At 43.9% G+C, this 22,604-nt stretch overlaps 2 protein-coding genes across 2 annotated transcripts; both read right to left on the bottom strand.

The window, feature by feature from the left end:
* Positions 1–240: 240 nt before the first annotated feature.
* Positions 241–9,675, bottom strand: OTOP3 (otopetrin 3). The gene is made up of 7 exons (XM_031965765.1): positions 9,425–9,675; positions 5,978–6,346; positions 5,669–5,805; positions 4,482–4,540; positions 3,804–3,922; positions 744–1,561; positions 241–587 (listed from the first exon to the last, which is right to left on the bottom strand). The coding sequence occupies exons 1-7, from the start codon at positions 9,441–9,443 to the stop codon at positions 417–419; spliced, it is 1,692 nt and encodes a 563-aa protein (XP_031821625.1). The 5' UTR covers positions 9,444–9,675; the 3' UTR covers positions 241–416.
* Positions 9,676–11,514: 1,839 nt separating this feature from the next.
* On the bottom strand, positions 11,515–21,199 carry OTOP2 (otopetrin 2). Its single transcript, XM_012548486.2, has 6 exons — positions 20,868–21,199; positions 20,050–20,186; positions 18,687–18,745; positions 17,958–18,104; positions 15,185–16,043; positions 11,515–12,341 (listed from the first exon to the last, which is right to left on the bottom strand). The coding sequence occupies exons 1-6, from the start codon at positions 21,178–21,180 to the stop codon at positions 12,171–12,173; spliced, it is 1,686 nt and encodes a 561-aa protein (XP_012403940.1). The 5' UTR covers positions 21,181–21,199; the 3' UTR covers positions 11,515–12,170.
* Positions 21,200–22,604: the final 1,405 nt, after the last annotated feature.

Here is a 22,604-nt window from a genome sequence, read left to right as displayed (position 1 = left end):
ATACAGACCCTAGGCTCAGGCTCCCACTCTGGCTCCAGAAAGAGCCACAACATGTTCCAGACCTGGACTGCCCACTCTGCCGGTTAGGGTTCTCAGGGGATTTATATTAAAAACATGAACAGGTATAGTCCTCCCATTAGCACCTCACTGTAGCATCTGGGGAAGACGGCAAAGTGTCCCCAAACCTCCAGGCTGATGGTTCCGAGAACCAGTGAGGCTTTGAGGGACTCACTCTGTTAGTCTCTGTCTTTGCTCAGATGGGGGATAATTGGATCTTGGTTATGGACGGAACAGAGGCTTGGGGCAGGGGTCTTCTCCTAGCCCCTGGAACTGTGTGGCTTGGGATCAAGGGTGGTGAAAAGAAGCAGGTACCGTTCCAGGTATGACTGGGCTGCCTTGCTGTAGACTGCCTTGAGTCAGGCCCCCAGGTAGACTTCTACCAGCCCGCCAACAGAGTGCATGCGGTAGAAGACCCCCAGAGGTAGACCAAAGTTGACAATAGTGAACCAAGTCCTGTAGCCATAGAAATCTTTCTCCAGTCCGTTCTCAAACTCTGGGTGTGTGCCAAATGCTGGCATTATCCACATCTGGGAGGAAGGAAGAGATGGGTGACTGACTGAGGGCTCACAGTTCAGGGACCCTCCGCCTCCTTCCACTCAGCTAGCCCCTCTTCCTCGCCCCGGCGCTTCCCACTTAAGCCAGGTGGCTCCATCAGCCCATCCCAGAGCCCCTCCGCTACTCACTGTGATGTTGCAGATGATGAGGAAGATGGATATTTCCTTAAGAACTCGGCGTTTCCAGTTGAGGTGGCTGTAATTGTGGATGTAGGCAAGGGATGCCCTATGAAGGCCCTGGCCCAGCTCCAGCACAGATCCTCGGCGAAGGCCCGGCGGGCCCTCCTCGATGCTATCGCCCTGGGGCTGGATGGGTCCCTCCCAGAGGGGCTGCCGGTGAAGACCCTCGATGATGAAGAGATTTTGGGTGATGTGCTGAATGATGATGAAGATTGAATAAGCCAGGATGAGTCTGTTGAGCAACTTCTGGGTGTCAGTGGCCACAATCGCCACGATGGAAAAATAGGAGATCCCAATCTGGCCCAGAGCAGCCCCCATAAGAAGTACCACATCCAGGCTTCTAGTGGGGTTCTTGACTGTGTCCATTTCTCGCTCTTCCAGTCCATGGATGATTGTGCCCATCAAACATGCCAGAGTCATGACAGGCAGGATAATCATGTAAAAGCTGTAGTAAAGGGTGAAGTACTGGGGACCAATGGAGGGTCCACTGGCCTGGATCTGGAAGAGGACAAAGACGCAGATCCCTGCCACCAGAGCCAGGAAGCCCAACAAGGGGCCGAAGATGGCGCCGTGGAGGTGAAAGTTGGGCCGTCCGGGCCTGGCTATGTGAGGGGACAGCTTCCGGCCAACGTTCTTCCACATGACGTAGAGAACGGAGCAGCAGATGAGGCTGTACTCGGTGCTGAAGGGGTAGAGCATCAAGTAACCCTTTTGAAAGACTTCACATATCGTTGTATTGAGGCAAAGGCAAGTGTTGGTCTCATTGCCTAGGGAAGGGAGTGGAGAAAGTCACATAAAACTAGTGAGAGAGGAAAGGAAGATTTAGATAAAGGACGAGAAAGGCAAAAGCGGGCCTGTGTGTGAAAAAGAATGGTCATTTCATGGACTCACAGATGTTTTTTGCTGTAAGAAAACCTGGTAAAAATGTGGGAGAAATGCAGAAATTTTGTACTGTCATGGAAATGGTTATTGGGCACATAAAATGTGTAGAGGGAGAAAGTCCCCTTCTCCATTTCATAATGTTATTAATTGGACTGAGCCGTCAAATTATAAGCATCATGTCTGCCAGTGACATGGTTCTAACTGGTTGTTGGCTGATCCGCCGCTGACTGCCCCGTCGACTCTCCAGTCACAGGCAAGAAGTCACGGTCACATCCTCTTGATTCCATCCCTTTTCTTAATTCAACAGAAGAAGAAGGTTCCAGGCAACAACAGATGCTATCCAATCCCACAGCTTCTCTCCTGAGCTTCTAAGTGAGGTTTGAGAGAGTGTGGGGTTAAGCTGGAAACTTAGGTGTCCTCAAATACCCTTTTTGGGTAAGGGGAATTGGTATGTCTTGTTATATACCATCTCCATTAGGGAGTCATATATGTGGTAAAAATGTTTTATCAGAGGATGGTTATTCATATTACAAAAGGGTTTAGTACAATCTCAAGCTTTGTTTTTTTTTTTTTTTTTTTTTAAGATATTTAAAACCAGATTGACTTAGAAAAACTAAGTTCCATATTATTTCCATTAGCTACCTTGTTTTAGGGTATCTTGGTGGCAAAGTGGATGAGTCAGAAAGATTCACCTTCCTGAATTCAAATCTAGCCTTAGGGACCTACTAGTCGTGTGATCATGGGCAAGTCACTTAAGCATGTTTGCCTCAGTTTCCTCATCTGTAAAATAAGTTGGAAAAGGAAACGGCCAATATCTTTGCCATGAAAACCCCAAATAAGGTCATGGAGATGACCCTTAGATACTTACTAACTGGGTGACTCTGGGCAAGTCACTTAACCCTTTGCCTCAGTTTTCTCAGCTGTGAAAGGGTATAAGAACAGGTCTACCTCAGAATAACTTTGTGTAGATGGTGCAGTGGATAGAGCACTAGCCCTGAAGTCAAGAGAACCTGAGTTCAAATCTGATCTCAGACACTTAACTCTTCCTAATTGTGTGACCCTGGGCAAGTCACTTAATCCCAATTGCCTAAACAAAAAAAAAAAAAAAAAAAAAAGAATAACTTTGTGAGGGTCAAATGAGATAATACATTTTAAAAGCCTTTAGCATAGTTTTTGGTATGGAGCAGATGTTATATAAACGCTGATTTCCTTCTTTCCCTTCTTTCTCTCAAATCTCTTTCCTTTGTCTCTCAGACTACTATTAAATATTAATTCATTTCAACCCTGAAAGCTTTTTAGTTTTCAAAAATCTTTGACAATGTAAATGCCTCTAGGATGAGATCCTTCTCAGGAAATAATCTAGCAGAAATTAGCTAACAGACAATTATTTGGGAGCAAAATACTTCCTCCCAAAGGGACCGGGGTGGGGGGGAAGGGGGCAAGGGCTTCAGGACAGGTGAGTGTCAGAGAGGAAGTAGAAGTGTGGACACTAAAGAAAAACTTTCCATGTCTTGTTATTCAGATAGATATCCAAATCAATCAGTTTATTTACACACACACATATATATATATGTATATGTATATATATATATACTTGCACATATGTATATATTTATATTTATACCAGAGTACACATATCATGCATATATATATATATATATGTATACATATATATATATATATATTCATGGTGATGCCTGGAAAAATTTTTGAGGAAAAATCAAACTTTTTTTCAGATATGGATGGACAAATCACTTTTCCTCATCTATAAAAATGATTATATTAGTCTATAAGACTGCTGAAGTCCCCCCCACCCCCCCACCCCCTGCTTTATCTATTCTACCATATTCATTTGTGGATTTGTGGACATGGGTTGTTGTATCAAGGATATGAGGGGCTAACCAGAGAGAAAGGAGTGAGCATCCTTGAACCAGAGAATGTTAGAAATAGAAGGCTTAAAGGTCACTTATTCCAACCCTATCAATTTGGAAACTGAACCCCAGAGGGAGTAAGTGGCTACCTCAAGGAAACAGCGAGCTAGTGGTTGAGCTGGAACTAGGCTTGAAGCGGGGCTTCCTGCCTTTTGTCCTGAGGCTCTTTCCCCCATCCCTTCCTGCTGCTTTATACCTGTGAACTTTTCCATGAGGGCATCCAGTTCAGCCTCAATTTCCCGATGCATGGAATCATTGGTGACTGCCAGGACCCAAAGGAGCAGGTTGGTAGCCATAGTTAGCATCAGTCCGCATCTGGGTGGGGAGAGACACGTGATAACCTGATCCCTGACCCCAGATTCTGAGCTTGATACTAGGCCATCCCTCAACTCTTCCCCAGGCTGGCCTTGAGTGCTCTGCTCCCTTTCCTTGCCTGATTGCTTTCTCCCTATGCCCTCAAGGAGCTCTTACTGGTCATCTACAGTGGGAGCCACAGATATTCAGGTGTGGAATCTATGTGTCTATCTATTATGGAGAGAGAGAGAGAGAGAGAGAGAGAGAGAGAGAGAGAGAGAGAGAGAGAGAGAGAGAGAGAGAAAGAAACAGACAGAGACAGAGAGACAGAGACAGAGAGAGAGATACACACAGAGGTATATATATTTATATCTATATCTATATATCTATATCTCTATCCCAAGTGTGGGGAATGTCTAGGGAGAGACCTACCAAAGCCATTTCCCGGTGAACCCCCCAATTTCTAGAATCAGGATAGATCTTTGAGGTTTCTAGGGCATGGGATGGAAAGTAGGGTGTGGCAGGAAGGTCTCAAGAGGCTCAGGGAAGAGTGGAAAGGGTCTGGGGAAGCCCTTCTCACCTGGTGAGATTCATCTGGACCTGAATACAGTCTTTACTGTGGCTCCATAGCACATAGGTCTGAAAGGAAGAATGACTTCAGCTGATCACAGCTTGTGGTGATGGGGAGAGGCTGGAAATAAGGGAGTGCCAATTAGTGGGTGCATATGTGGATATATTTAAGTCTGTGCAGGTCACTACGTGTGTGTATGAGGTGCCTACATTTAATTTATATAAGGGCAAGTATATAGTAATAATAATAATAACTAACATTTATATGGTACTTACTATGTGCTAGATGCTGGGCTAAGCACTTCATAATTATTATAGCATTTGATCCTCACAACAACTCTGGGAGGTAGGGGCTATTATTATCCCCATTTTACAGGTGAGGAAACTGAGACAATCAGAGTTGAAATGAGTAGACCAAGATCATACAGCTAGTGAATGCCTGGGGGTCAGATTTGAATTCAATACTCTGAAACACTATCCTTTGCCAACAGTCAGTCCTTTTAATATATTATCTCACTTTATCCTTACAAACGGTTCAGTGAGATAGATGCTACATTATCCCCATTTTATAGTTAGGAAAACTGAATCTGAGAGAGCACTAAGTGCTCTCTAGTGGTTGAAGCAGAAGCAGAACCCAGGACTTCCTAATTCCAGTTACCAGACATGCCCCTGGGGAAGTGAATAATGAAACGGAAGGTGATGAATGCCTAAGACTTTGGCGTCCTCCATGCTGAAAATGGCTCAACTCAACTTTGCCAGATTCTAGGGCTCTATTCACAGCATTCCCTCCCCTTCCCGCCCCTGTCTATGGGAGGGTGCAGGAATGAATTTCATACTTTTGTAGGTATGTACCTGAGTGCCTTGTTAAGCTGTAGCAGCTTTAATAACTTAAGACAGCACTAAGACTTTTGGTACGCCGTGTAAAAGTGAGAATTTTTAGGTTATGCATTTCTAAGGCAGCATGGTTTTATATTTATGCATATGTATATTTGTTTATATTTATTTTACAAAGGGATGGAGTACACATAGGAGTGTGTGTGTGTTTAGGAGAGCATGAGTGTATTTATACCCAAGAATATGAGTATAACATGTAGCTGTATAGCATATGAAGGGGTGTTTGGCCAGGATGTTAGACAGGTTAGTGTGGGGGGCATTGGTTTGCATGATATTGGAGGCTGGGTGGAAAGGTAGCATCACCTGGAGACTGATGAAGAGAATCTCGATGACAGGGAAGACAAGCTCCACCTCGGACTTGCAGTGGATGTGACTGACCACATAGCCAATTCGGAAGACATTGAGAAGGATAGTGCAGCTGCCGAACAGCAGCAGGGAGCCTGGCCAGGGTGAAAAGAGCGGGACCTTCTCAGCCCTTTCCCAGGCTCTCCCCCCTCCCCCGCATCCCGGCCTCCCACCTGCCTCTTCCTGGGTCCTAGCCCCCAGGACCCAGATTCTGCCTTCCAGTTTTTCTGCTGGTGATGACAGAGAATGGCACCCATGCTTACTCACCCCGAACCCAGACAGGCCCTGCATGGGGGTCCCGGTACAGAATGGCGTGCGGCAGGCGGACGGTGTCCGCCATGTAGAAAAGCAGCCAGAGCAGGGCCAGCACCTTGAGCACCGCCAGCAGGATCCAGACGTCTCCCAGGGTGATGGCCACATTGTTGAAGATCATGCTACAGATGAAGGCTCCCCCCAGGAACACCACGTTGAGTGCCAGGAGCCCGGAAAAGAGCTGGCTGGCCTTCTGCGCTTGTCGATCTCGCCGGAGAAGCAGGGAGAAGTGCCGCACTAACCATGATTTATCCCTTCTGGGGCCAGAGCCCCCCACTTCCTTCTCATTCTCCTTAGCTGCAGTTTCTGGGCTCTCCCGAGGGTCTGGAGAGGGCAGGGAAGGGGCAGTGGAGCTTAATGGGCATATACAACAAGCTCAGTTTAACTTTAGATGTGTCCCCAACAATGGCCTGGGCGGCTGTATTCAGACCTGCATTCAGATTCCTCTTTCTGAGTTCAAATCTGACCTCAGACCTCAGATCCCGGGCAACTCACTTAACCCTGTTTGCCTCATATGTCAAATGATCTGAAGAAGGAAATGGCAAACCACTCTGGGATTTTTGCCAAGAAAACCCCAAATGAGGTCACAGAGTCAGGTAGGATGGAACAATTAGCTGTTATCTAGGGTAGAAGGAGGAGAAGTTCCTCCTTCTCATGTCATGGATTTCTCTTTCCCCATCTCCTGCCTCCGTGAGTCTCTGATACCTCAAAAATCAACTTTCACCAACCTAACCAGGTATCTTCCAGCAGGGGAAGGCTACTTTTGTAATCATCCCTCACCGAAACAGAACAAGACAGATTACTTGCTATGTTACTCCCCACTCCACTGATTTCTTCAAAGGCTCAAAGACTCACAGCAGATATGTAGCTTGAGGCTATCAATTTTATAGATGGGGAAACTGAGGCACAGAGAGGTTAGTATTTCACCACTAGTAGGTGTCTAAAGTTGGATTTGGATTTAGGACTTTCAGTTCTCAATCCATTACATAATCTAATTGCCTCTTTAAACTTTCAGATAGTACATTGTCTTTCTCTTCTCTCACATAGCCTGAGACTCAGCTTTATATATTCTGCTGCTCTGATCTTGGCTGACTCCATTATAGCCCTTTTCCCCACCTGTAGTTAGAAAATCAGGAATTCCCAACCTGGCACTGGACTGCTTTACTGACTGGCCATTTTGAGTCATTCTGATCTATATTTTGCCACTGAACCCAGATGGCTCTGGAGGAGAGGCAGGTCACCTGGTACAGACCTCCCTCCCTTAAATCCAATTCATGTGCATATTATGGCATCACCTCCCTGATGTCATGGTCCTCTTTGAAAATGAAATGACTGAAATGGATATTCTCTTCCCTAAGTTTCTATCATTTCTTTTTGTTATTCCTTGAGATGCTCCCCCTCCTCCCAAGGGGAGGTATTCCCAAGGTATTCAAACCTAAATCCTACTTCTGCTCTGTCCCTTCTCCTTTCTCCTCCTCCAGTTCGAAGCCAATGCTACAATTCTCTCCCTTCCTTTGCAGCCTTCTCCTCCCCCTCCCTCTCAAATTGAGGTCCTAAGCAATACAGCTCTCTCTCGTTTTCTTCCTCTGCCTTCTCTCACCCCATCACTCTCACTTATTCTGGGATCTGAGCTATCTCTGGGACCTTAAAGACTTCCCTACTTCGATAATCCAGAAGGAGATAAACATAGCAACTCCAAAACTTTACCGCTGCCAAGGTTAACCTGTTTTTTTTTTTAAGCTTACAATTTACATCTATTTAAGTTATCCACTTGTCTGCACTCTTCCTACGAATTTAGATTTTAAAATAAACTTGCCCTCTTTAAAGCTGTTAGGTTTTCTTTTCTCCTCATTTTTATCATCTTCTTGCTGCTTTTTAAGCACCTTATTTCTGGAGAGTAGCCCTCTCCAGAGAGGTCCCTGATCAGAATTTATAGAATCTATAGTTAGAAGTGACCTAAAGAAACCAAATCTCTTGTTTTACATATGAGGAAACTGAGACCCAAGGATGCAAAATTGACTTGCCCAAAGATTCCACCATGTTTGACTTCAATCTGTCAATGCTGTCCAAGAACTGGCCCTGAGTAGACCCTCAATAACGACCCTTATCTTTTTCTTCTGGTCTTTCACATCTAAGTGAGTGAGGACAGAGATAGTCACTTTAGTATTTTCTTCATTTCTTCCAAAACAGTCAACTTCTCCTTGGAAGGATGCTTTCTTTGAAGGGTGTGGGAATTAGGGATGGTGGAGAGAGATGAATATTGGAAGATGCAATTTAGAATGTTATCCTTGAGGGAAAGATTTATAAGCCAGCATAGGGGAAATGACAGCATAGGGGTAAGGAACTAAGATTCTCTCCCTGATGTTTTCTTGAGCTGTCAGGGAAATGGGGGGATTGGGATGGAGATTAGCTGTTTTTCCACTCTCATGGCTCAGGGATGCAATGGGTTGAGGCTCAGTAAGGTTGGAAGCACCCCTCCCCCCAGACCTAGGAGTCTTCAATTCCTAGGAGATGGCAGCCTTTCAGCTAATCCAAGCTGTAGCTAGGAGGCCCGAGCAGCTGTGGGAAGGTGCTTTAGGACTAAACAGAAGAAAAATGAGGTGTCAGCTCTGCTTACTACTATGTATGTTGCAAGGGGAGGGAGGGACCAGAAGTTAAACTGGTTTGTAGTTTTGATTTAAAGGCCAGTGATAGAAATCCAGGGAGCTGTGAGGGAGGGGAAATGGAGAAGGGAGAATGCAGACACGTAAACTCTGAACATGGTAGCCATAAAGGTGATCAGGGGGCTACTGGAGTTATGGACAGTATGAGTTTCCCAAGGACATGTAGAACAAAAGGCTCACCCCCCTCCACCCCCAACTCCCTCTCTAACTCCACCCCTGGACTTCCCTTTCCGTATAGACCCTGACTTGTGTTCCTCCGGGTTCCATCCCCATTCCTGGAGACTCCAGTGATGACTGGGTTGAGGGTTAAAGTTCTTTTTCCACATCTTCCAAAGGGGAAGTGGGGAGGCCCTAGGGGTTGAAGGACAGAGAAGGATATTTCCTGACGTCCCAAGCGAGGTATGGCTGCTCCCTGGATGACTTCAAACCCAGAATCAGCCTGGAAGGTGGTACTGCGTGAACTTAGGAGAGTAATGCCAGGCAGGGGCTTACGCGGCAGCGGATGCTAAGGGTCTTTTCATGCTCTTGGCTTCTCTCCTCCTCTGGATTCTTTCCGCTTACATCCTGAAGAAGCCCCACCTTGCCCCTTGCCTGACTGGGGACCCATTGTTGAACCTACCTTTTAGGTCCTTTACCTGCTCCGCACTCGGGGTTCGAGCCCATTTAGGACCAGCTGTGGGCAGATGGCGGATAGTGGGGAGATGCGTGGGGGTATCGGGCAGAGCCCGAGCCGCCTTACCTGGGACTCGAGCTGTCATCGTGGCGGACTAACAACAGCTGGAAGGAATTGGGCTGCTCCGTCCAGGTGTGTCTCTAGCCTCCCCTGCTACCCCAACCTATGCCCCTGGACCCTCTCACTGAGCTGGACTGCGCGCCCGCTGGCTCAATCCCAGCGGCGCATCGATTTTTCCTGTTGACTTTGGAAATCTCATTAATCCCTCATTAATTATACCGCCCGAGATTTCCCTGGTCCGGGAAGAGCAGCCAATAGGATCGGGGGCAGGGCCATCTCAGAACAAGTTGGTAAATGGGCCACGCCGTCGGGCGTGGAGGGGCTGGGCCAGAGCCTGAGAGGGTCGGAGACGTTTGGCTGATTAGCCAGATTCTGCTGGGAGGGACTCCAGGATTAGCCTTCAATTAAAGGAGGCAGATGGAGAGGGAGGCACGGAGCCAAGATTTAAGGGGGTCTTCCCAACCCTAGGAGGTGAGACTTCAAGATGCTCCAGAAAGGTTCTCACGCCCGCTTGCCCTGATGCTAAACCTTGTGCCATCTGCCTGCCACACGGCAATAGTCTTTCTGCCCTCAGCTGCCACAGCCAGACTCCCTTTCTCTTTTCTCTTCCTCTCCCTGACATCCCCATATGATAAAAAGAAAATATATGGAGTCTAATTCTGACTGTCTGAGCTGTGATTTCCTCTCCTTGTTTAAGTTAGAAATCACTTGGTCTCCTCTGTGAGTCCTTCCCACACTGAATTACTGAGTCTAGTACTACTGCTGCTGCATATTGGGAGGGAGACTTTCTCTCCCAAAGCAAGTTGAGGAAATCCCCACAATGTGATCCTTCTCCCAAACACTCTGAAGGCGTAGTGCCTTCGAAGGTAACTACAATTTGAGGGCAAATGTCTTCTCTATCACTGGTTCTCACCTAGTTTCTCCTTCCCTTCTGGCTCTGTTTGTCTCTGTTATCTCTGGGATTATTCCTATCTTCAGGAATCATTTTTTATTCCCTCCCAGAACCCCTCAGATGGGTGTTGGTTTGGCTATGAAATATATTTGAGGTCTTGGAGAATTAGCGGATACTGATAGCTATTGATATCAAATACTGATGCTGTGCTAGTAGAGCTGTGAATTGATTCAACCATTATGGAAAGCAATTTGGAATTATGCTAAAAAGATGTTAAAATGCCCTTGGTCCAGAGATCCAACTGCTAGACATATACCATGAGGAGATCAATGATAAGTCTCATACACACTAAAATAGGATTTTTTTTTTTTTTTTTTTTTTTTAAGGAGCAAGGATCTGGAGAAGGAGATGACTTTAGACTGAGGAATATCTAAGCAAGACATGTAATGGAAATGTGACATACTCCATTGTAAGAAAGGATTAAAATGAAATATAGAAAATCATAAGATTTTTGTGAACTGATGCAAAATAATATAAGAACTATAAAACACATTCTAATGAGCCCATAATTATCTTATAAGTTAAATATAAGCTCCTTTGTTTGACATTTAAAGTTCTTCCTTATCTGTTTCTGTCCTAACTTTTCAGGATTATTATATATTACTTCATTTCATACCCTGTAGCTTAGCCTAACTGGCTTTCTTGCTGTTTATCACTCACAAAATTCTAACACAACACTTTCTCCTCTTTTAGTGTCTTTTCCACCAAATAATTTGTGTTTATTTTGCATACACATATATATCTATGTGATCTCTGTCCATATATCTGTATGATATATACATATATGCAAAACAAAGGCAAATTATTTTGTTTTAGATTATATGTGCATTTACTACACATATGTACTGTATACATATCATGATTGACTAAATCATAATTATAAGGATTAAATGGGGAAAAAAAGAACAACTTAACAATGGAAATTAAATGCTGTGAAATTATAATGACCAAGCTTAGCCCCAAGCAATTGTGGATAATGAGTGTGGATCATTACTTAAAATGTTAGACTTGGTTGATGTGTTGGTAGTTTTAGTGAACTTTTCTTTCTTTCTTAAATTCTTTGTTATAAAGAATATTTGGGAGATGTAGGTGATATTTAAAGAAAAAGAAAAGAATTAAAAGAAAAATAAATAAATTGCTTTGCTTTTTAAAATAAGTTATTAGGGACAGTTAGAGAATCACAAGTTTATTTGGTTTCTGAGACTCAAAACATAGTGAACTAAGGAATTCTATAGGTGAGAATATGGGAGAGTCCTGCAGCCCAATTTTGGGTAGCTTAAGAACAGAGGAAAGGTTATTTTTCCTTTACCCCTTTTCCGAACACTTTGGATAAATTGAATCAGTTCAGGGATCTGAGTTTATACCAAAATACAGGTCTCATTGTATAGATTGAAAGGCAAAGTGGGAGAAAAGCAATCTTGACTTCAAAGTGATATAAAGTCAAGGATTTTGACTTAAAAAAAAAAAAAAAACCTCAACTCAAACAGCAAACTTATTTGGTGAAAACATATGTTAAAATCCTTATCTTTCCAGTTATTGTCATCAGCTTAGTTTTCTAAGAGGATCCCTTGAGCAAATGAAGTGGGGAATGGGAGAAATGGATAAGGAGGCAGCTGGACTTGGGTGGAATTGGGGAAATGGGTATAGAAGTCCCCTCCCCATCTCCTGGACTTAAAACTACTTTCCTAAGAGTTGTCTTTTCTCTCCCTGGGGAGAATATGGGCACCAATCAATGTTGTCCATCAGTTTGGGCTGGACTCTAGAAGTCTTTTGTGGAAGTACAGGAGGGAAGAGGGAGCTTTAAGACAGGACATAGACCTCCAGCAAGCTGGAGACAGCATGCATTCGGTAGAAGATTCCGAAGGGAAGGCAGATGTTGACAATGGCTGCCCACAGAGAGTAGCCATAGAAATCCACTTCCAGGTTGTTGTTGAAATGAGGGCGGGCACCAAAGGCAGGCATGATCCAGAGCTAAAGAGAGAGTGGGAATGGGTGGGTGGGTGGGTCAGGGTCCAGCAACAAGGTAGACACCAAGTCACTTTCCATTCCCCTTCCAAATCCCTTCCATAGATTTTATAGGGTTATTTATTGCTTTAGTTGTGGAGAATGTTTGAATTGGAAGTGACTTTATAACTCTTTTATTCAATTACCCTTGTTTTACAGGTGTGGTAATTGAAACATTAAATAACTTTGCCAAGGTCACTCAGCTACTAAGTGGTTAAGTCAGAATTAAAATTCAAATCTCCTATGTTTTTTCTACCATGTACACATACACACCCTTCAACTCCAAGGGAGTCAGCCAGTGGTTTCATTTGTCTCATCTTCATCCTGGCCCTACTCCACTGCCCAAGTGTTGAAAGATATGGAGACAAAGAAGCAGTGGATGTGATTGGAGGAAGATATTTCTTCATATTTAAATATCAGATTTTGAGTTTCCTCCCAAGCAAAATGGGGAGATGATGTTGTAGTGAGGTTGGAATGGAGTGAGGTTCTCAATGATGTCTAAGGGAGCTACCATTATGGACTATGGAGATGGACTATGTGGCTGTGGTGGTGGGTACCCCCTATGGGGTCTATGGGATCTTTCCATTCTATTTGTAGTTAAATTTTTCTACATTGTATTGCCCCTTCCATTAGAATGTGAGCTTCTTGAGGGCAGCATTCATACTGTCTTAGTTATTTAGATAAAGATAAAGTGCTTTTTAGGTACTTCCTATGCACCAGACACTGTAAAAGCTGGTAATACTAATAAAAATTTTTGTATTCTCAAGCATTTATGATGCTTTGAAAATAGTATTTAACAAATATTTTTCATTCATTCATCCATTCTTCCTCTGAATCCTGTGTGTTGTATTGTACAAAGTATTCGAGAAATAAACTTGAAGTCGGACACCCTAAATTTGAATCTTGGTTCTGCCATTTACTACCCACGTAATCGTTGGAAAATCATTTAACATTTCTGGACTTTTTTTTTTTTTTTTTTTTTTTACCTGTTAATTAAGAGTTGGATTAGATGCTGTCTAAAGTTCTCATAATCTGTGCTGTATAATATATAAAGTATGTAAAAGTAAACAAATACTAACCATTTTTGTGAGACATCCAAAACTACTGAAAATTGTTGAGGGATGAGGGAAGGCCACACCCAGATGGCAGGGGATAGGCTGCAGAACTTCAGTAAGATTCCTCTCACCTTTAACTCCTCATACCCAGTATCTTCCCTACTAGACTGTTCTCTCTGTCTTATCATTCTGCTGGCTCTCTTTTTCCCTTAGCTGAGGGAGAACTAGGGGAAAACCGGGACCATGATAAGGTTCAGTTGCACCCCACATAAGCAATTCCTAATTTGTTCTAGAATATGGTGCAGATAAGTACCCAGATTCCTGGGTCAGTCCATGAATCAGTTCTTGATGGAACTATATATAGACTATAGTGATTGAAGAGTTATACAAAAGGGAGAAGAGATATCAGATAAATTCTTAGGCACATAGTAAATCCAGACCAATATCTGTATCAAAGTATCAGCTCTTACCTTTTGATGAATAAGAGCAGATATGTAGAGTTGCTTCAGTTTAAAGAAGCTATCCCCCTGTCCTGGAGGAATTTCAGTATAGACGATGTATTTGCAGAGTTATACTTCTATTGGAAATGTTTATAAAATGGGGGTATACTGTAAATGTCTGTGATGGATATAGTAGGGACCCATTGGCAGCAGATGTTAACTATATCTGCAGCAGAGTGTAACTACACTGGGTCAAGTGTTTCTGTATTGAGATACACTTATGTTGATATAATTTTATCTTAGTTTTATGTTCATTTTGAGTGACTTTCTGTAGTGAAGATATAAATATATATATATATATATATCTAGATTTGTATTATTATGTATTGAAGATGTGCCTATTTTGGAGATATTTCTGTATTTTAGAAAACAGTTTCACTGATGTTTTTATATTAGGGAGATATCTGAATTTGGGGAATTTCTATATTGATATTATGCCTATATTGGGGATGTTTCTTTATTGGGAACAGAGCTTTAAGGGTATATTTAGCATGTATCAACATTTAAGGTGTTTGCATATTGGAAATTTGCCTATATGGGGGATATTTCTGTAGTGGATATATAGCTATACTGGGAGGTTTCTATAATGGGGAGGTATCTGAATTTAAGGTATCCAGAATATTTGAGATATCTTTATATTAGGGATACTGGCATTTTGGAGCTATATATTTGCTGAGTATATCTATCTTTGAGACTTCTTGCAAGGTAGCTTTGATGATTCACTTTGGGATATGGTAGCCTCTATCTACTTTTCCTTCCCCATCACACTCTTAACACTTCATTTGCTCAGTCTTCACATTTCCATGGGACTCTGGTACTTCCTGCTGCTGCTCTAATTAAACTGAGAAAGAGTCAAGTCACAAGATAGAATGAGCTCTCACATCCCTAGTTTGTGGATGAGGACTCCTCTCCCTCTACATGAGCTCTCACACCTTCCTCCTGTTCTTTCTTCCTTGTGTCAGCATTTACTTAGAACCCTCCAGTGCCTCATCTTCCCATTGCTTTCCCGGGAAGTCAGAACTCTTGTTACTTCATCCATTCTTCTACTCTTTTTCTTAGGGAGGTCTGCCTAGAAGAAAATATTTTGCCCTCTCTGGGCTGAGGAACCGCTCCTTTACTAGAGATCTCTACAGTACAGGGCAAGGAGCAGGGGGAGTTAAAGAACATCTTTGCCGGTGTTGGGCAAATCGACAGTGACTAGAATATCATTCCTCCCCTCCCCTCCCGTCTTTACCACTTCTCCACCCCTACTCACAATCACGTTGCACAACAGTAGAAAAAGTGAAATATCCTTCAGGCATCTTCGTCTCCAGTTCCTCTGAGGGTCTGAGATAATGGTTAGTGCCTCCTGGGGGCTAGCAGAGGTGGAGCCCACCAGCCTAGGAGTGGATGGGTAGGCAGGCAAGGTCTGGAGAGCATCCTGATTAGTGTAGATGAGGCCATGGATGGGCTCATTGGATGTGTCTCCCTGGACAGTAGGGGGACCTCGGTGGAGGCTCTCGATGATGAAAATGTTCTGGAAGGTGTGCTGGGCAATCATTAGCAAGGAATAGGAGAGGTTCAGTCCACCCAACAGATCCCTGGGGGTACCCACCACCACAGCCACAATAGAATAGTAAGAGATGGCATATTGCCCAAGAGCAGCTCCCATCAGGAGAGCTACATCCACTGTACGAGTTGGGTTCTTGTGATGGTCCATCGTCCTTTGATCAAAACGGTAGATGATAGAGCCCCCAAGGCTGACTAGGGTCATGAGTCCCAAGCAGGCTACATTAAAGCTGTAGTAGAGGATCAGGGCTTGGTGGGTCCCACTCTTGTCCCCACTCACCTGGACTTCATAGATAATGAAGACTCCTAGCCCTACCACAAGTATGAGCAAGCCCAGCACAGGCCCAATGAAGAGGGTTCCCCGGAAGAAGCTGGCAGGGGATGGAGTATGGCCGTGGCCATGGCCATGGGAAGAGCTTATCAGGCGCCCCACATTCTTCCACATGACATAGACCATGGTGGAGGCGAAGAGGCTGTACTCAATGTTGAAGGGATACAAGTAAAAGTAGCCCTGTTTGAAGATCTTACAGAAGGTGGTGTTGCAAGGACAGGCTTCTCCTGCTGTGCTGCCCACCCGTTCTGTGGGAAGAAAGGGGGCCATAGGCGGGTGCTGAGATGCTGGTGACCAGGACTGCTTTTTCCTATCTCCCTTCAAATTTTCTTGTATCTTCCTTCTCAATTTGAGGAACCTCCAATTTGAGGAATAATGGTCTTGTAGTCTAGTGACTACTAGTGAAATCTATAATAATCTAGTGAAACTATGGATCCCTTCTCAGAAGAATGTCTTTAATGTATAAAATAAAAATGCAAAGATTTACCAAGAAAACCAATCCTATTCAAATATGGTTATGAAAATATATTTTTAAAAATTTCAAGGACCCCTGCCCTAGGAAACAGAAAATATATTATCCTTCAAAACTCATGCTAATCAATCCAGGGATATAGAACATGGCATTTAATGTAAGATTCTTTTTAAGGCATTAATAGGTTTTGCTTATTACTTTTCCTCTTCTTTTTTATTAAAAGATAACTCTTTGTTTATATTGGGGTTGTTTTTGCATTGGCTACACAACTTTATGAGTATATTTCTATATTAAACATGTATCCAAATTTAGGGTGTTTAGGAGTAGCTAGATGGTTGAGCACCAGCCCTGGAATCATGAAGATGTGAGTTCAAATTTCATCTCAGACACTTAATATTTCCTAGCTGTGTGACAATCCTGGGCAAGTAAGTTAATCCCAATTGTCTCAACAGGAAAATAAGATAACAAGTTTAGGGTGTTTATATATATTTATATAGTCTGTAAAGTTTTGTAAAATATTTTATAAACATTTCATTTTATCCTCACGATAGTCCTGAGAAGTGAGTCCCATCATTATCCTCATTTTGCAAACAAAGAAACTTAGGCAAACACAGTAAAGTGACTTGTCCAGGATTACACAGCAAGTGAGGAAAGATATAAACTCAGGTTTTCCTGACTCCAGATCCAGTACTCCATCTACTTCAACATCTACCTGTTTCACAAAACATGTGCTCAAACTCACCTTCTCCAAGAAGTTTTTACTTAGAATCTGAGTTGGAGTGGACATCAAAGTCTAGCTAGTCCAATCCATACTTAGCAGATAAATCTCTAATATCTCTGACTAGTAATCATTCAGTCTATAATCATGTATAGACTTCCAGTGATAGGGAAGCTTGCTTCTCAATGTGGCATATTCCTCTTCAAGATTGTTCTAATTATTATTAGACTAGCATGTTATTAATCTGATTTGCTATTATGTCGGTATACAAACATTAATTATCTGCCTGAAGATGTCTCCCCCACTAGATCACAAGCTCCCTTAGAGCAGACACTGTTCCTTCTCTCTCTTTGGGACTCCCCATAGAAGATAATATTGGATGGTCTCCACTCATAGAAAGTTCAGAATCTATTGAATTGCGTAACTCACTGTCTTATAAAACATACAACAATTTTTTAGGACTGAATTAGGGGCTCTAGAGAAACTAAGAGAAGGAAGAACAATTAAATTGTAGGAAGATAAGAAGGGAGGAGACCATATTTCATGGCAGCTTTTCCCACCTTCTCTACTTTTCCCCAAACTCTTTTTTTCTCTTTTCACTCTCCTGCTCCTGGACCTCTTTGTATTTCTTTCTCATCCCTCAAACTCTTTTGCTCTTACCAGTTGAACCATCTTTGCCCTCTCTTCAGTCTAGTTTCTTCTCTTTGGGAGAGGAGCAAGCTCAGAGAATATCCCAGCCATGAAGACTCTTTCTTTTCAGAGATCAAGGAAGAACTATCTCACAGCTAGAGCTAGGAGTAGGGAATAGTAGTAGTCCCTGAATCCTATTCCTGGCTCACTCCCCTCTGGAGGCTACAGAGGATTCAACCATCCTCCCAAAGTCAGAGAGATGCATCATATGATGAATAAAACTCAGTTTACCCACTTGAGATTGCCCAAGTCAATGGTGGTATGTGCACCCATGAGGATTAATAGACTCACCCTCAGAAGTAAGACGAGCATGGCTACTATTGCCACTATAGGAGTGTGCCTGGTGAACAGATTCATCCACCACAGCTGCCATCCAGATGGCCAAGTTGGTTGTGAGTGTGAACATGAGACCACATCTATTGGGGGGAGGGAGGAGTGAAAAAGTTAGTGAAAGTCACCATTTTACACTGGGACTATCCATCCTGAGATGTACCAAGGGAGAAGCTTGGGGAGAACAGCTATTCTGTTCTGAATAGGAAAGGTGTTTTATGAAAGATTAAAAAAAAAGGTTTGGTGGGATTTATAGGGTTGAACAATCTTCTCCAAAAAAACTTGGCAGGTCTACTGTCAAGGAGACTGGGCCACTAAGAAATATGCCTTGGAGTTACTTCCTTCATACTCCCAAATGCAGATGGTGCAAGTTCTCTCTCCCTAGGTGAGTCATAATAAAATTCTGTTCATCTTAACATTTGGGAAATAGATATTCCAGCATGAACCAGTCTCACTTCTGCTTGGAAGTTACAATACTATGTAAGAAATGGCTTGAAGTACTTCACAGTGAATTTGGGGACAGAGTAGACTAAATAGCATTAAATTTAGAGATATACTAAATCAATTGACAATGAATTTGGTGATGGATTGAAGCACCTGGCATCGGATGTGAGAAGAACAAAAGCAACTGGCTTTGAATTGGTGATGGGCAGGCAAAAAGCACTCACCGAGTCAGGTCCAGGTGGGCATGAATACAGTCCTTGGCTGAGACCCAGAGGAAGTATGTCTACAAGAAAACAGAGGTGGCCTTCTCAATAGGACAGTAGGAGTCCTGCTGATGTTCTGTGTTTTACATGCCTTTTTACAGTCTCCCTAATAGCTCAAATTTACCCAGCATAATAAGGTTTACCAAGTGTCTTCCTCGCGACATCCTTGCAAGGTGACTCTTGCAAATATTACCATCATTTAACAGATGAGGAAATTGAGGGCCCAAGAGATGGAATATTAGAGCTGGAACTTGAACCTATGCCTCTAACCACTCGGAAAGATCTTGCCAGAAAGATCAAGGGAAGGGGTATGAAGTAATAGAATAAGAAAAAAATAACACATCAATTGTTGACTCAAAAATAAGAAATACATCCTCAGTGATATATATTGTTTATGTCTCCTTCATTATATATTGAGAAAATTATTTTCTGGAATGGAGACAGGAAGGTACCTAGGAAATCTCTCAAAAGGCAAAAGTTTATTCCCTGTTTTCCACTCTCACTTCCCAGATCAGTTCCTAAGGCTAAAACATAATTTAGATAACCTTAGTCAAATCATCCAGGAAGCAAAGTTTGATCTTCATAGCTTCTCACCTACTTTTCCATCATATCTACATAGTTCTATATGTCACATCATATCCTATTATAAGTTTTTACTGTCAATTAGGTGTCAATGAATCCTCATTAAGTTATTAGTTGGCATTAGTTTAAACTGTTACCCTGCAGGAGTACTAACATTTTAACAAAGTACACAGACCTCAAAGAAGTGAATTTCTAAAAGTGAAATTTTAAACACATGATGAAGAGTGAAAATATTGGGAATGGAGAGAAGAAAAGGAGGGTAACGCTTCAGTTTCTCTGGCATGTTGGTAATTGATGTCTAGAGACAGGTCTAGAGACAATAGGCAAAGAAGTTTTCTGAAGAAATAATCTCAACCCATTTAACAACCCACCCCTAATTACTATTTACTTTTGGTTTTATATTTCATAGTCTCCAGCTCATTGATTGGGAGAAAAAAAATTTTTTTCCAGCTTCTCCAACTCCTTGGATAGCTGAATCCTCCCTGCCTTTTGCCCATGATTGTGTCCAAATTAGTTTCAAGCTATAAAAATTTTGGCTTGGAATAGGAATCCTGGTCTATTTGCGGCTAAGGTCAGTAAGGAGAAGGGGCCATAATCTTGATCTCCACACCGCACCCCCACCAGGTGTTAACCATAAACAGAGCTCCTAACCAAACTGCCTAATTCCTAAACCCCTCCTGCACCTTTCATCTATCTCAGGGGCTCTAACCTTCATCAGGTAGAAATCGACCTCCCCATTTACCTGAACAATGACAAATATAGCTTGTATGATGGGATGCAGGATCTTGATGGCTGATTGACACTCATAGAAACTGGAATAGTAGCCTGTTTTGAAGACATCCATGACCAGGGTACAGACACCAAATAGGACCAGCCCACCTTGGGAGCAGAGATGGTGAAGGTGAAATGCTGGAACATATCATCTGGAATTCTCCTGTGGTTCCACCCCCAAACTATCAATCCTTTGTGGCCAACCATCAGAGAGATATTGGGATTGTCAAAAGAAATTAGAGGTTAATGTTCCAATCAGTCCATTCCTTAGTCCCTCTCTGCCTGCTCTGGAAGCAAGAATTGGTCAGATTTGGGCCTGTAAAGGAACTTTGCCACAATAAGATTTTAAATTGATTGGGGACTTTGGAAATCACCCTCAACTCTTTCCCCCACCGCTGTTTCAAAGAGGAGCAAATAGGTCTGGAGTGGTTAAATTACTGGCCCAAGCTTATTCAGGTACAGTAAGTGAACATCTGGATTGGATCTGGATCTTTTTACTTTAAATTTCCACTGCACCTTACAGACCTTAAGGTGCTTCTAGATCTTTTATAGTGTTTGAAAAAGTTACCTTTCTTCAGTCCAAGTACCCCCTCAGACCCACTCGGCCTCTTCTCCATTCCTGGTTCACCTACCCATAAGCACTTCTTCTCTATTCAGTTTTCCTGAGGAAACTCTTGGGCTAGAAACTCCCTTCCCTTCCCCCTCAGCCTATTCCCCACCTTTCCCGGGCACCTCATTTCCAACCCCATCCCCAGCAGTCTTCTGGGACCCAAATTTCTGCCCTCCAACCTTGAAGCCAGATTGGTCCTGCGTGGGAGTCCAGGTAGGGGACTGCATCGGGGCGTCGGGAGGTTCGCAAGAGATAAAAGAGAATCCAGATAGTGGTGAGAAGCATCATAGCCGTAAGCAGTGCGAACACATCTGTGTCATACACCGCCACCTTGTTGAAGGCGCCGCTGCTTATGAGGGTGCAGGCGAGGAGGAGCACGTTGACAGACAGCAGGACCGACAGCATCCGGCCGCCCTTCTTCCATCCCTCCCGAGGCGCGGGTCCGGGGGGTTGTGGGCTTTCCTTGGTGCCCGGTACCAGCTCCTCCGACATGACAGTGGCGGCCAGGGACGGTAGAGGGGTCGAGTCACTGCAAGATAGGAGCAGACAGTACGCCACATCAACCAGGAGAGTTCCCCTCTCTCCAGTACCCTTCCAGTATCCCTTTCCCTACTTTTGAAATGGGACCTTTTTCTGCAGCCGTCGAAGAGGCAAGATGCTGAAATGGAGAACCTGAAAAGTCCACGCTCCTCTCGCTTCCTTCCCAGTTAGACGGTCGCCTTCAAGGAAGGGAAGGAGGAGCTGTGGCCCCTTGGATTACCTGGGCGTCCCCACTAGCAAGTGCTGGGGGCTCTTAGGGCACAAAAACCACCCTTGTCCTCTTTGCTCTCTTCAGTCCCAAGCCTGATAGACGCTCCCTGCCGGAGAAGTACCCACCTGTCTGGGACCAGGGATGAGCTGGGAAACGGGGGTCGAATGACGGTTCTCCTCTCCCAAACCAGGCTGGATGGGCGTTTTATACCCGAGTTGGCATAGGTATTTACAACCATTGGCATGAAGGCAACCAGGCTCCATAAACCTCTCTGACCCGCTCACATGATCCATTTTATTTCAGAGCTGATTTTGGGGAAGAGCACCCTGGAGAGAGATAAGGTTAGATTTATTATCATTCAGTGACAAGCCCTTCCCGACCTCGTCTCCTCTCTCTTAACCCCCTCCCTTCTTCCTCTCAGAGCTTCCCAGCTCCGGCGCGGCCCCACCCCGCGATGCGGTTCGAGAAGGATACTTTGCCCTTTATCTTTTGGTCCTCCTCGCCCCTCAACGCCACTGGTCCTTCCCCTCCCGAGCTCATTCTTAGGTTCTTGGTAGAAAATTCTACTCACCTCCACCCCACTCAGAAGCTCCCATTCCTTAGCTCTGTCCTTCTAGCCTTCATTTCCCGATTCCACCCCCTGGTTCCCGGTACTCGGGGCTTGGATAGCATCTCTCCCATCTTCTCCCGACGGCACAGTTAGAGGGTTTTTCTTTTTAACTGAACAACTCGTGACAGCTCGATCTTCCTCCTTACCCTTCCTCTTTTTCTTTATTCTCCCAGCCCTTCCAGACAGACACCAAGAAGCAAAGTCCGGAACGCCTATACCTTCTTGCCACTTAGCACTTCCCCTCACCTGCCTCTTCCTTATACGCGCCGCTTCCCCAGGATCAGGCTTCCTAATTTATCCTACGGAATTGTAGATGGTTTCAGCTCCTAAGGGAGAATCTCTCCTGGCTCTGCAGCGCCCCCCAGAGGAAGACTATAGGAGATCTAGTTGCCTGGAGTGTAGTAGCAAGCCTGCAAGTCGGGTACCCAAGAAAGAGAACTGATATGTGGGCACAGGTTGGCAAATAGTCCAGATTATACCCGGTGAGTTTTCTTGGTCCTTCTTCTTTTCTGTGTGACACCAAGAGAATGGGCTGCTTTGGGAGGCAGCTGAGCT

The sequence above is a fragment of the Sarcophilus harrisii genome, chromosome 4, assembly GCF_902635505.1.
Source record: "Sarcophilus harrisii chromosome 4, mSarHar1.11, whole genome shotgun sequence".
Taxonomy (NCBI): domain Eukaryota; kingdom Metazoa; phylum Chordata; class Mammalia; order Dasyuromorphia; family Dasyuridae; genus Sarcophilus; species Sarcophilus harrisii.
This window is presented reverse-complemented; position numbering and strand designations above follow the sequence as displayed.